The following is a 12,201-nucleotide window of genomic DNA, read 5'->3' as shown; positions in this document are numbered from 1 at the left end:
ATGCGTCTGCTCCAGAAACTCAGGGACAACTCAATCACTGGCCTCTCGGTGGGAGACATCCTCCAAGCGGAGACTCCCAGATCTCTGGTCTCGACCGTCTCGCAAGTTCGTCAATCGGAAGGCTCTACCGGCGCTCAAGCGCAGAAAAAGAAGGATGACCAACTCCAGCAGCGTCTCGTTGATTTCAACGTCAAAAACCTTTGGACATGTGCGGAGAGACTTGGACTCAACGCCGATCAGATCGAAAAGGTCTTGCCTACCACCGCGACTCAGTCTGGTATGCTAGCCAGTTTTCTGCGAAGCAGCTCTGACAAGACCTTCGAGACACGTTCCTATATCTACCACTCTGTACTTCCGCTTGGGGCCGGCGTGAATGTTGAACGTGTCAAGAACGCTTGGGATACCGTGATCCAGAGCTACGACTCTTTCCGTACGGCCTTCTGTTGGCTTGACGACGATATGGCGCCGTTTGCTCAGTGTATCATGGCTCCCGATGCCTCTTCCGAGCAGCATTGGAACCTTTACAATGTCTCAGAAGGATCTTCGGAGGAGGACATGATGCAGACTGTCCTGCGACATGCGGAGAACACCATCAGTCTAAGCACTCCGTGGGCCATCTCGGTTATCCAGACACCCGAGAAGTGCACATTCATCTTGAGCATGTTCCACGGTATTTTTGATGGTGGCTCATTGCAGCTCCTGCTCGAAGACGTCTCTTGTGCTTATGAAGGAAAGCCTCTCGTCCAGCGGACATCTCTCGAGCATATCGTCAAGCACCACTTCCAAGCTGACCACGCCGAAACGGCGGCTTTCTGGCAGCAGCACTTGGACAACCACTCGCCCGTTGGTTTCCCGTCTGTCACACCCTTCCGTCCGCCCACCGCCAAGAAGACGGACGCTGTGGAAATCACTGCCCGGACTGGCTACGACGATCTGAAGAAGCTCTCCCGGAAGAGCGGATCGACACCTTTATCTGTGCTTCAGGCTGCCTGGGCTTCCGTTTTATTGGCCTACACCGGAAACCCTGACCTTGATGTCGTGATTGGTAGTGTTGTGTCTGGCAGACTTGACCCGGAATCCGAGGCTTGTATTGGGCCTACTTTCACAACTGTTCCAGTTCGACTCTCCCTCTACCAGATTTCGAAGGAGGGTGAATTCTGGACCAATCAGTCCGTTGCGCGTCACTTGACTTCCTTCAATGCCAAGACGCTCTCCCACCTGCAGCCTCGCCTGGGATCCTTGGTCACAGCAGATGGCAAGCTGCCGTACGATACCCTCCTCGCGTACCAAGATTTCAACGCCGGCTCTAGCGAGAGTAGCCTGTGGACCTCCATCAACCACCCGCCCATGGCCAATGACTTTGCGGTGATGGTCGAGGTCTGGCCCGACGTGGACTCGAGCCTCACCCTGCGAGCCAGTTTCAACCACGCGCAGCTCGACCGCGACGCCGCTGAGATGATGCTCCGACAGTTGGATGACATTGTCTCCTTCGTCCTTGAGCGACCGGACGAGGACTTCCTGACTGCTCCCTCGAACACCCAGGTCGGCTTGAAGTCCTCTTACAATCCTAATGCCGCAATCACCGAGGCTTCCCAGACGGCCCTGATTCACACTCAGTTCGAGGAGCATGTGCGATCTAACCCCGAAGGTCTGGCGCTTATCTTCAAGGGCGATCTCGAAGACGAGAACAGCCCTCTAAATATCTCCTGGACGTACGCGGAGATGGACGCGCGTGCTGCTCGTCTCGCCCAGAAATTGGTGGATGTCTACGGTCCGCTCACCAACAAGGCTGTTCCGATCTGCATTGAAAAGAGCCCTGCCCTTTATGTCGCCATCTTGGGTATCCTCAAGGCTGGTGGTGCCTGGTGTCCTATCGATACTTTCTCTCCTGCGCAGCGCCGTCACGACCTCATCGCGCGTACTGAATCGAAGGTACTGCTTGTCTCCAGTGCAGACGGTGCCCAGCCCGCAGATGCCATCCCTGCTGGTGTCAATGTGGTCGATGTCGGGCCTCTCTCCGGAAAGGAGCCGGTTGATGCTCTTGCGATCGAGGAGATCCCGCAGAGGGCAAGCCCCAGTGACATGGCATATTTGATCTGGACCAGTGGTACGACCGGTGCTCCCAAGGGTGTGCCGATCACGCATTCTGCTGGTGTGTCGAGTATGCGATCGCTCCAGAAGGATGTCCCGACGAACGTTGCTGGCGGAGTTGTTCGATGCTTGCAGTTCTCCGCCTACACGTTCGATGTGTCTGTACAAGATATCTTCTACACTTGGGGTGTCGGCGGTGTCCTCATCTCCGCATCGCGCGAGATCATGCTTGGTTCTTTCTCCCAGCTGGCCAACATCACCAACGCAACCCACGCCCACTTGACCCCTGCATTCTCTGCTGGTGTCTCCCGAAAGACCTGCAAGACGCTCGAGGTCATCACCATGATCGGTGAGAAGTTGACCCAGTCCGTTGCCGATGACTGGGGCACAGACATGCGCGCATATAATACGTACGGTCCGGCCGAAGCCACCGTCGTCTCGACACTGCGCGAATTCGGCAACGAGTCGAAGAATATCAAGAGTGCTAACATCGGTTGGCCCCTCGACACCGTCTCCGTCTTTGTCACCCGCAACCAGAAGCAGGTGATGAAGAACGCCGTTGGTGAACTCGCCCTGGGTGGTCCCCAGCTTTCCCCTGGCTACCTGAACCAGGACGACGTCACCCAAGCCAAGTACGTCTGGAACGAGGAGGCTTCCCAACGAGTGTATTACACCGGTGACTTGGTTCGAATGCTTGCTGATGGCTCACTCGAGTACATTAATCGTGTCGACGACCTTGTCAAGCTCGGTGGTATTCGCGTCGAACTGAGTGAGATCAGCTACTCGCTTGGCGAATGCCACCCGCTCGTCGAAAATATCGAGACTTGCATCATCAATCGTCCTGACAGACCTGCCAAGGTGGTTGTTACGTTCCTCTCCGCTCCTGGAGCCGTCTTGGAGGATGACAAGGATCTGTTGTTGCTCAGCGATGTTGCCGTCGAGATTGCCCGTGCTGCTAGCGAGCAGGCCCAATCGGTTCTTCCTGACCACATGATCCCGTCTGTTTATCTCGTTGTCGGCAGCATTCCCCAAACCCAGTCGGCCAAAACCGATCGTCGTACATTGCAAGCTGCATATGCCTCTGTCGATATTGAAGACTGGGAGACCAGAATGAACCCCGGGAACGGTTTGACTGACAACATGGTTGACAACCAAGGCAACGCTACTACTGTATCTCAGATCGTCGAGACCATCTCCGCTCTTGCCAACATTTCGACCTCGATCATTACGAAGAGCAGCAGACTCGGAAGTCTCGGTATCGACTCTATCCACGCCATTCGACTTGCTTCCCGACTCAATGAGGCTGGATATCGCCTTTCCGTTGTCGATGTGCTCCACTGTGTTACTGTCCAGGACCTTGTTAACTTGGCCTCTGCCTCGACTGATATCAGCAGAGTCGTCGTCGATGCTTTTGATGTCGAGGAGTTCAACCAGCGCTGGATCGAATCAGTCAAATCCAAGGTCAAGGATGAACTGTCCGTTGTCAAGGCAACTACGATTCAGGAAAGCTTGCTGAGTGAGACTATGGGTACTTACAACATGTACTGGAGCAACCACTTCGTCTCGCTCGACTCGGCTGTCGACCTCACCCGCCTCAGGCAAGCTTGGTTCGCGGTCAGCCAAAAGGCTGAGGCCTTGCGAACTGGTTTCATCCCTGTCGCAGAAATCAGCAACGTTAATGCTCAAGACAACTTCGACTTCTCTCTCTTGCAACTGCTCTACGCGTACCCTCTTGTCGACTGGGAGAGCATCGAGTGCACTGATGCGGACTGGAGGGAAACTCTTGACACTCGTCTCGAGGCAGTCATGAGCAAGCACCAGGCAAACTACTTCAGAAACCCGCCTTGGGCCGTTACCGTTTTGGCCAAGGGCAGCGAGCGCATCATGGTTTTCACTGTCCACCACTCCATCTACGATGGTCCGTCTCTTGAGTTCATCATGGACGATGTCCGCTCGGCTTACGGCTACAAGCCTCCCACTCGAAACCAGATGCGTGATGCTCTTTCCGTTGTTCTCCCGACCGACAAGCGAAGTGCGGAGACCCGCGACTTCTGGCAGACTGAGCTTGAGAAGTTCTCTCAGATCGAAGCTCCCGTCTGGCCAGACCTGACTGGGAAGCGTGTCGCTCCTGGCACTGAGCCGGAGCACAAGTTTATCACTGCGGAGATTCTGTTGACCGAGCCAGTTGGCAAGCTTCAGTCCGCTGCTAGCCAACTCGGCGTTTCCTCCATCGCTTCGATCGTCCGTGCTGCGTGGGGTTGTGTCTGTCTCGCCTATTTCGGAACCCCAGCCGCTGTTTTCGCCGAAACACTGTCTGACCGTGTTTTGGACGCGACTCTCGAAAACTGCATTGGTCCCCTCCTTTCAGTTGTTCCGGTTCCCTTCCACCATCAGGGAACGGCCCGTGAACTCCTTGCCGAGCAGCACCGGATCTCCGTCCAATCGTGGAAGCACCGCCATATCCATGCGCGCGAGGTCCGGAAGATGCTCAAGCGGGCTCGTGGTGGGCCTTTGTATCCCGCTATCTTCACCTTCCACATCACAGACCAGCAGCCGGCCGGCAACACCTCTGAACTCGACATCTGGAATGCCATCGAGGACCCGATCGGTTTGCACGTCGAACATCCCATGGCTGTCAATGTGTTCCAACGACCGGATGGTGCTCTCATGGTCGAAGCATCTGCCGACAGCGCGATCATCAGCGAAGAGCAGCTGTCGATTTTCGCTCGCCAGATCGACGCCTTTGTCAGTGCAATGATTGCCCATCCTGACGAGCCGGTCACGCAACTTGTACAGCACTTCCCAAGAGACTTGCTCGCTGTTTCGAACCAAGTGGTGAGCCAAGATGTCAAGAACTCGGTCAAACTCAGCCCGACGCATTGGCTGGAGCAGTACGCCAAAACCAATCCTGACTGGACTGCCGTCGAGGCGGCCACGGCCATCAGCGAAGACGGTATTGAGAAAGAGGGCATGTCTTTCGGTGAACTCAATACCGCTGCGAACCGGGTGGCTGCGTTTATCGCATCTCAGGGCCACAAGAACCGAATGATCGCTATTTGTGCCGGTCGAAACCTTGCTTCGTACCCCGTCACCATTGGTATCTACAAGTCTGGCAATGCTTACCTTCCCATCGACGAGAACCTCCCCAACGACCGCAAGGCATTCTTGGTCGAGGATGGTGAATCGCCAATCGTCTTCACCGAGTCGTCCTTTGCTGCGACGTTCGCTGATGTGCCTGAGTCCTGCCGAGTGATCTGTATCGATGACCCGTCCTTCCAAGAGACTGTGGCGTCGATGCCATCCGAGGATACCGACTATGAATCCCACCCCGACGACCTGTCCTACCTGCTCTACACTTCGGGTTCGACCGGTAAGCCTAAGGGTGTCATGATCACCCGAGGCAACCTTTCCTCGTTCATCGAGTCGCTCTCCGAGTTCATCTGCGACATCTCTCCCGAGACCATGAACCTCGGTGGAAAGGGTAGATGGATTGCCCAAGCCAGTCGCGCCTTCGACCCTCACATTGTGGAGATGTTCTTCCCATGGCGCCACGGAATGGCGACCGTGACTGGACCCCGGATGATGCTCCTGGACAACTTGCAATTGACCATGTCCAAGTGGGAGATCACGCACGGCAGTCTTGTCCCATCTGTCCTTGACCAGACCAACACCCTCCCCGAGGATTGTCCCAGCATGGTCTACCTCAGTGTCGGAGGTGAGAAGATCTCCCAGAAGGTCTTGGATACATGGGGTCTCTCGCCGAATGTTGCCCTCGCCAATGCCTACGGTCCCACCGAGGTGACCATTGGATGTACTTTCGCCCACGTCAAGCCGGATACCAACCTTCGTAACATCGGACCCCCACTGACTGCCTGTACCGGTCACGTCTTCCTCCCGGGTACCATGACCTATGCTCTTCGCGGCCAGACTGGTGAACTGTGTTTCTCGGGAGATATTGTCGGTAGGGGCTACCTAAACCGTCCTGATGCGAAGGGATATGCCGCTGGTCCTGATGGTGAAAAGATGTACAGGACTGGTGATATTGGTCGTTTGATGCCCGATGACTCCGTTGAGTACCTTGGACGTGGTGACGACCAGACAAAGATCCGTGGTCAGCGTTTGGAACTTGGTGAGGTTTCGGAGGTTCTGCGCGCGTCCTCGACAATTGAAATCGATGTGGCCACGACTGTTGTTCAGCACCCTGGTATCTCGAGAGTTCAGCTCATCTCTTTCGTCTCCCGCTCGAACTCCGTCAAGTCTCGATCGAAGGCTGGACTGGGTGAGAAGGGCTACGAGGTAACTCTCCTTCAGTCGGACATTGCAACCCTCGGCAAGGAACTTCAGGAGGCTTGCGCGAAGAAGGTGCCGTCTTACATGGTTCCGGAGATCGTTCTGCCAGTGACATTCATCCCGCTTGCCGCTATGTCCGGAAAGGTCGACATGAAACCGCTCCACGCCATCTTCGCCAACCTGCCGCTCCCTGCTGTGCTCCGAGGAAACAATGCTGGGGCCGTTGATGGATCTGCTTTCGCTGACCGCCCTCTCAACGATGACGAACGGGCTGTCGTTAACGAAATCTGCACCGTTGTCTCGACCGATTCTTCTATTATCGGACCTATGACCAATATTTTTGAAGTTGGTATCGACAGTTTGAGCGCTATTAACCTTTCCGTCAAGCTTCGCAACATTGGCTACGATGCTTCTGTCGCCCGTGTCATGAGCAACCCTGTCGTTGAGCAACTCGCACGCTTGCCGAGAAGCACGAATAAGGCCAATAGCAACGCTGCTGCTGATGAGCTGCGCCAGAAGCTCGAAGCTATGGATACCCAGTTCCGCCAGAACGCGCCCGAGGCAGTTGACTTGTCTCGTGTGGCTTCCGTCCGCCCCTGTCTGCCCCTGCAAGAAGGTCTGGTTGCCCGATCGATCAACAGTGAAGGGCTCCAGCTTTACGTCAACCACATTGCTTTGCAGCTCGCGGAGTCTGTCGATGCCGATCAGCTGAAGAACACCTGGCAGACTGCTGCTACCGATAATGAAATTCTGCGTACCGCATTCGCTGCTCTGGACCAGGAGATGGTGCAGGTTCTCTTCTCCGCGGACTCGTATGAGATCCGATGGGAGGAAGAGGAAGCCGCAAACCTGGACGAAGCTGTCGCAGTCCTCAACGCGCAGCAAGAGTCCCTCTCCCAGCACATTATCTCCAACATTTCCGCTGTTCCGCCTGTGCGATTTGTTCTGATCAAGTCTTCCTCTACAAAGCAGCCTCTGCTCCTTGACATCTCGATCCACCATGCTCTCTACGATGGTGAATCGTTCTCAATGCTGATTGAGGAAATTGCTGCCCGTTACGCCAACGACTCGGTTCCTGAGAGAGGCTCACCATCTGCTTTTATTGAGCACGTCTACTCTCAGGACTTGGAGAAGGCTAAGCAGCACTGGACGACTGCGCTCGCTGGATGCCATCCCACGCTCTTCCGATCGGATTCGGATGTTTTGGAGACATCCAACGCTCACCGGTCGCTCCGGAGCAAGCTCTCGCATTTGGAACGCTGCTCGGCAGCTCTTAAAACTACCGTGCCTTCCCTCGTGCAGGCTATCTTTGGTCTTCTTTTGGCTGACCTGGTGAACGCTGGTGATGTTACCTACGGTACTGTGCTGTCCGGTAGGGCAGTCTCGGTGCCGGGCGCTGATTCTGTTCTTCTTCCCTGCATCACGACAATCCCCGGCCGTCTCGACACCACCGGCCTGACCACCGTCAACGAAATTGTCGCGACCGTCCAGAAATCGGCCGTCAAGTCTCTCGAGTTCCAGCATACTTCCCTCCGTCACATTCAACGCTGGCTCAAGTCTGAGACGCCTCTCTTCGACTGCCTGTTCTCGTTCATCCGAAGCACGAAGCCATCCAAGTACGACTTCTGGAGTGAGCTTGAAAGCCATATGCCCGCCGACTACCCGTTCGCCATTGAGGCTGAGGCCGATTCGGCAGCGGACGTTGTCCACCTCAACTGCCGCTTCTCGACGTCGTTCGGTGCTGCTTACAGCGCGGAGGAGTTCCTCGAGAAGATGGACGCTGTCTTGTCAAGCGTCGTGGCTGGAGAAAATGTCTCGTTGGAGAACTTCAATCTTTTGCAGCCTCAGTCCGTTTCTTCGTCGACTGCCTCTGTCAAATGGGATGAAACCGCCTGGTCCGCTGAACAACTGCAGATTCAGGAGATGGTTGCCAGCTTCTGCGGTCTGGACAAGTCTGCCGTTTCCAAGGGCGCCTCTTTCTTGGCCCTTGGTATCGATTCCGTGACTGCCATTCAATTCTCTCGAAACCTGCGCGATGCTGGGTTCAACGCTTCCTCGTCGGACGTCATGAGATTCTCTTGCGTGGGTGCGTTGGCTGCTCAGCTTTGCTCGCAGGAGACGAAGGAGGAAGACAATTCTGCAACTCCGTCCGTTGACATCAATGCTTACCAGTCTCACGTCCCTGTCCTCGGACCAAACGACTCTATTTCCGCCATGTTCTCGTGCACTCCTTTGCAGTCCTCTATGATCACCGGAACCCTTGGCTCTGCCGGGGCTGTCTACATCCATCCGCACCCGGTTCGTCTTGCCGATGATGTGGACGTCCCTCGACTCAAGGAATCGATCAGCCGGATTATCCAAGCAAATGATATCCTCCGGACGTCCTTCCACTCTATCGAGGAGCTCGGATATGCCTGGGTTGGAGCCGTGCACACTAACCCAGCTCTGAACTGGCATGAGATTACTCTTCCCTCCACCGTCGACCCCTTGTCCGAGATCTCTTTGATGTTCCGCTTCGACAAGGAAACTTCCTTCGCAGTGCCCCCGATCCGATCTGTTTTGGTTACTCGTCCCACCGACAAGCTTCTGGTGATCGTTATGCACCACGCGCTGTACGACGGTGCTTCGTTGCCTTTCGTCTTCGAAGACCTCGCCAGAGCCTACCAGGAGGACACTATTTTCGAGCGACCGCAGTTTTCTGACACCGTCAACTTCGTTCTCGACGGCCAAGAGCAGGCGACCGAATTCTGGACCCAGAAACTCGTTGGCTATGAAGTTACCGAGCTCCTTCGCCTTCCACCCTCCGAGTCGCAAGATCAGATGTTCATGTCCGAACGTCGCGTTGATCTTGACATTGCGAACATTATCGAGGCCTGCAAAGCGATGGAGGTCACTGTCCAAAGTGTGTCGCTCCTGGCATACGCCAAGGTCTTGACGCATCTTCTTGGCAAGCGAGATGTTGTCTTCGGACAGGTTCTCGCCGGACGGTCTCTGCCAACACCCGAAGCAGAGAAGACGATCGGTCCTTTGTTCAACACCGTCGCCCAGCGAGTCACCTTCGAGCCTAAGTTCTTGAGTAACAAGGCCATGGCTCGTCGTCTGCAGCAACTAACCACTGACTCTCAAATTTACCAGCACGCTCCTTTGAGAAATGTTCAGAACCGCCTGAGACACATCGACGGTCTGAAGTCCGCCTCGCTTTTCGACACTCTCTTCGTTTTCCAAAAGAGTGCTGATATCGATACTTCTGTGCTTGACGGACAGCAAATCTGGACGCCTTACAATGCCGACGATTACGCAGCACAAGCGGAACACAAGATCAACATCGAGATCGACCACGCTCGGGACGGAATTGTGGCCAGAGCTACTTGCAATGGCGAGTATCTGCCTCAATCCAAGCTCGACGAAGCCCTTGACCTTTTCAGCTCCGTGTTCCAGGACATTGTTGAGCACCCTACACGGTGCACGACCGTTATCCCCGACGGACTGGGAGAGTTGCCGCTTCGACTTTCTCTGGAGGAGGTGAAGAGCCCCGAGGTTGAGCAGCGTGAGACGTCTAACGTCCCTGCCCATGAGGGCCTTGTTCAAGAAATTCTTGCCGACGCCGCTGGTGTTTCCACTGACAATATCGCTCCCGATACGAGCATTTTCAACATTGGTCTGGACTCTCTTTCCGCGATTCGCATTGCCTCGATCTGTCGCTCAAAGGGTTTGAAGGCCGGCGTCGCCGACATCTTGCAAGGAAACACGCTCCGTGGTATCAGCCAGCGTATCCAGCCAACCTCCGCATCGAACCCACAAGCTCAAGGCCCGCTTCTCCTTGACTACAACCGTATCGAGTCTGCAGTGCTTGGACAACTTGGATTGCAGAAGGACGCGGTTGAGACCATTCTTCCTTGTCTTGGTGGACAGGTGTACCACTTGGCCAGCTGGATCAAGTCCAACAGAACCCTGTTCGAGCCTGCCTGGTCGTACTTCAGCAACGAACGCATTGACGAGGCGCGACTCGAGGAGGCCTGGTTCCAGCTCCGTCAACGCCACCCGATTCTGAGAACCTGCTTCGCCGTCACTTCCCCATCCGACGCTTACCAGGTCGTCATGAAGCACGCCGATAACGACACCTTTAAGGTCATCAGCTCTCCTCTGAACATCACCGAAGCTGCCAAGAAGCAAGCGACAGAAGAAGGGCTGCACCCGTCGTCCTTGTCCGTTCCGCCTGTCCGCCTCTGCCTCCTGAAGGCCAGCGACCGCGATGGAATCCAAGTCCTGATCAACCACGCTGCCTACGATGCCTGGACGATGCCCATGTTCGTTGCTGAACTTGCCAAGCTCTACCGCGGAGAGGCGCCTGAGACTAACCCCAACTTCCCGTCGTTTGTCGACTATTCGGTGCGCTCTGTTCGTGGTCTCGACGAATCGGCTTACTGGTCGTCTGTCGTTGGTTCCAGCACCCCAACCTTGATCAAGGGTGGTCAAGCTTCCGGACCTGCGGAGCAGCTGTTCGTCGGTGCGTGGGAAAAAGTCAAGAACCTCGCGGAGATGGAGGACGCCTGCCGCTCTTCAGGACTCGGTCTTCAAAGTGTTGTTCTGCTCGCCGTTTCGCGTTGCCTCGCTCGCTCGACTGGTGTCGACAGCCCGACAATGGGATTGTACCAGACCGGACGATCCGCCTCCTTCACCGACATCGAGCGTCTTTCTGGACCTTGCCTGAACGTTACTCCGTTCGTCGTCCCCAACGCAGAACAGTCGAGCACCGGAATGCTTGAGAAGGCCCGCGACATCCAGTCCTCCCTCGCCAAGCGTGTCAGCTACGAACAAAGCTCTCTGCGCGACATCCTCACTCGCTGGGCCAGTACCAGGGGCACTCAAACGCCCCTCTTCAACGCCTGGGTCAACCTCCTCTGGATGCAAGCACAGCCCCAGGCCAGCGACGAACTCTTTGAGCCTCTTCGCATCGGTGTTCCGACGGACTTCATCCCGTCGGAGCCTCTGCCTCCTGTGGATGAGACGTCGACTTCGGTCGCTGCTTTGGATACGTCATACATTCCTGATGCGAATGTCTACATTGATATTGGTCCTGATGTTAGTACGGACTCGATTGGATTCGGTGTGAGGGTTGAAGGTGGTCTTTTGACCGAGGGTGAGGTACAGGAGTTTGTGGGTGAGATTGGAAAGGAGATTGAGGGAATTGTTTCTTCGGTGCGTTAGGCTGGTCCTGGCAAGGAACAAGAAAAAAAAATTAAGACTGCATCTGCATTTGTATTTGGTTTGTTGTATATAGTTGCGCCCAGTACTGTCCAGATTCTTTCAAGTTATCTGAATAATATGTATTCTTTCTACACATCGACATCCACCCTCTTTTCTGCCGAGTGCTTGCTGCAAACAAGTCACCTGCAAATTGAGAATATAGAAACAAAAATTAGAAACGGAGGAGTGAAGATCTTGAAATGCTGGTTCGTCGCACCCAGGCTTCAAGTTCCTAAGATCAAGTAGATTCGAATACACCCAAGGGCTTAAGCCTCATCGCACAGATGTCTATAAAGATTGTCCGCCACCTAGATAGATTTCCTTTTCTTCTTCTTCCCCAGATTTGATGTTCTCGCCGAGTTTAGATAGGAATATGATTTCGTTAGTATCTACTAGTCCGAGCTCGTGACACAAAATAAGGCGGATATCCAGGACAATAAACCAGAAAGTATGATGACACGGATTTGACCATGAGGGCTTATTCCAACACGTTCCATAAATTCTTAGCGGACCAAAACATCCCAGACGCGGTCCGCGTTTGCAGATTGACATGAGACCATACCTTTGACTGGA

The 12,201-nt window shown here is 54.8% G+C and overlaps 1 protein-coding gene across 1 annotated transcript; it reads left to right on the top strand.

The window, feature by feature from the left end:
- Positions 1–2,316: 2,316 nt before the first annotated feature.
- sidC (nonribosomal siderophore peptide synthase SidC) lies at positions 2,317–11,589 on the top strand (the record flags this gene model as incomplete). Its single annotated transcript, XM_043276607.1, has 1 exon — positions 2,317–11,589. The coding sequence occupies one exon, from the start codon at positions 2,317–2,319 to the stop codon at positions 11,587–11,589; it is 9,273 nt and encodes a 3,090-aa protein (XP_043134570.1).
- Positions 11,590–12,201: the final 612 nt, after the last annotated feature.

This window comes from Aspergillus chevalieri, chromosome 3 (assembly GCF_016861735.1).
Source record: "Aspergillus chevalieri M1 DNA, chromosome 3, nearly complete sequence".
In the NCBI taxonomy this organism is placed as follows: Eukaryota; Fungi; Ascomycota; class Eurotiomycetes; order Eurotiales; family Aspergillaceae; genus Aspergillus; species Aspergillus chevalieri.
The sequence above is the reverse complement of the archived record's forward strand: the minus strand, read 5'-3'. Positions and strand labels throughout refer to the sequence as shown.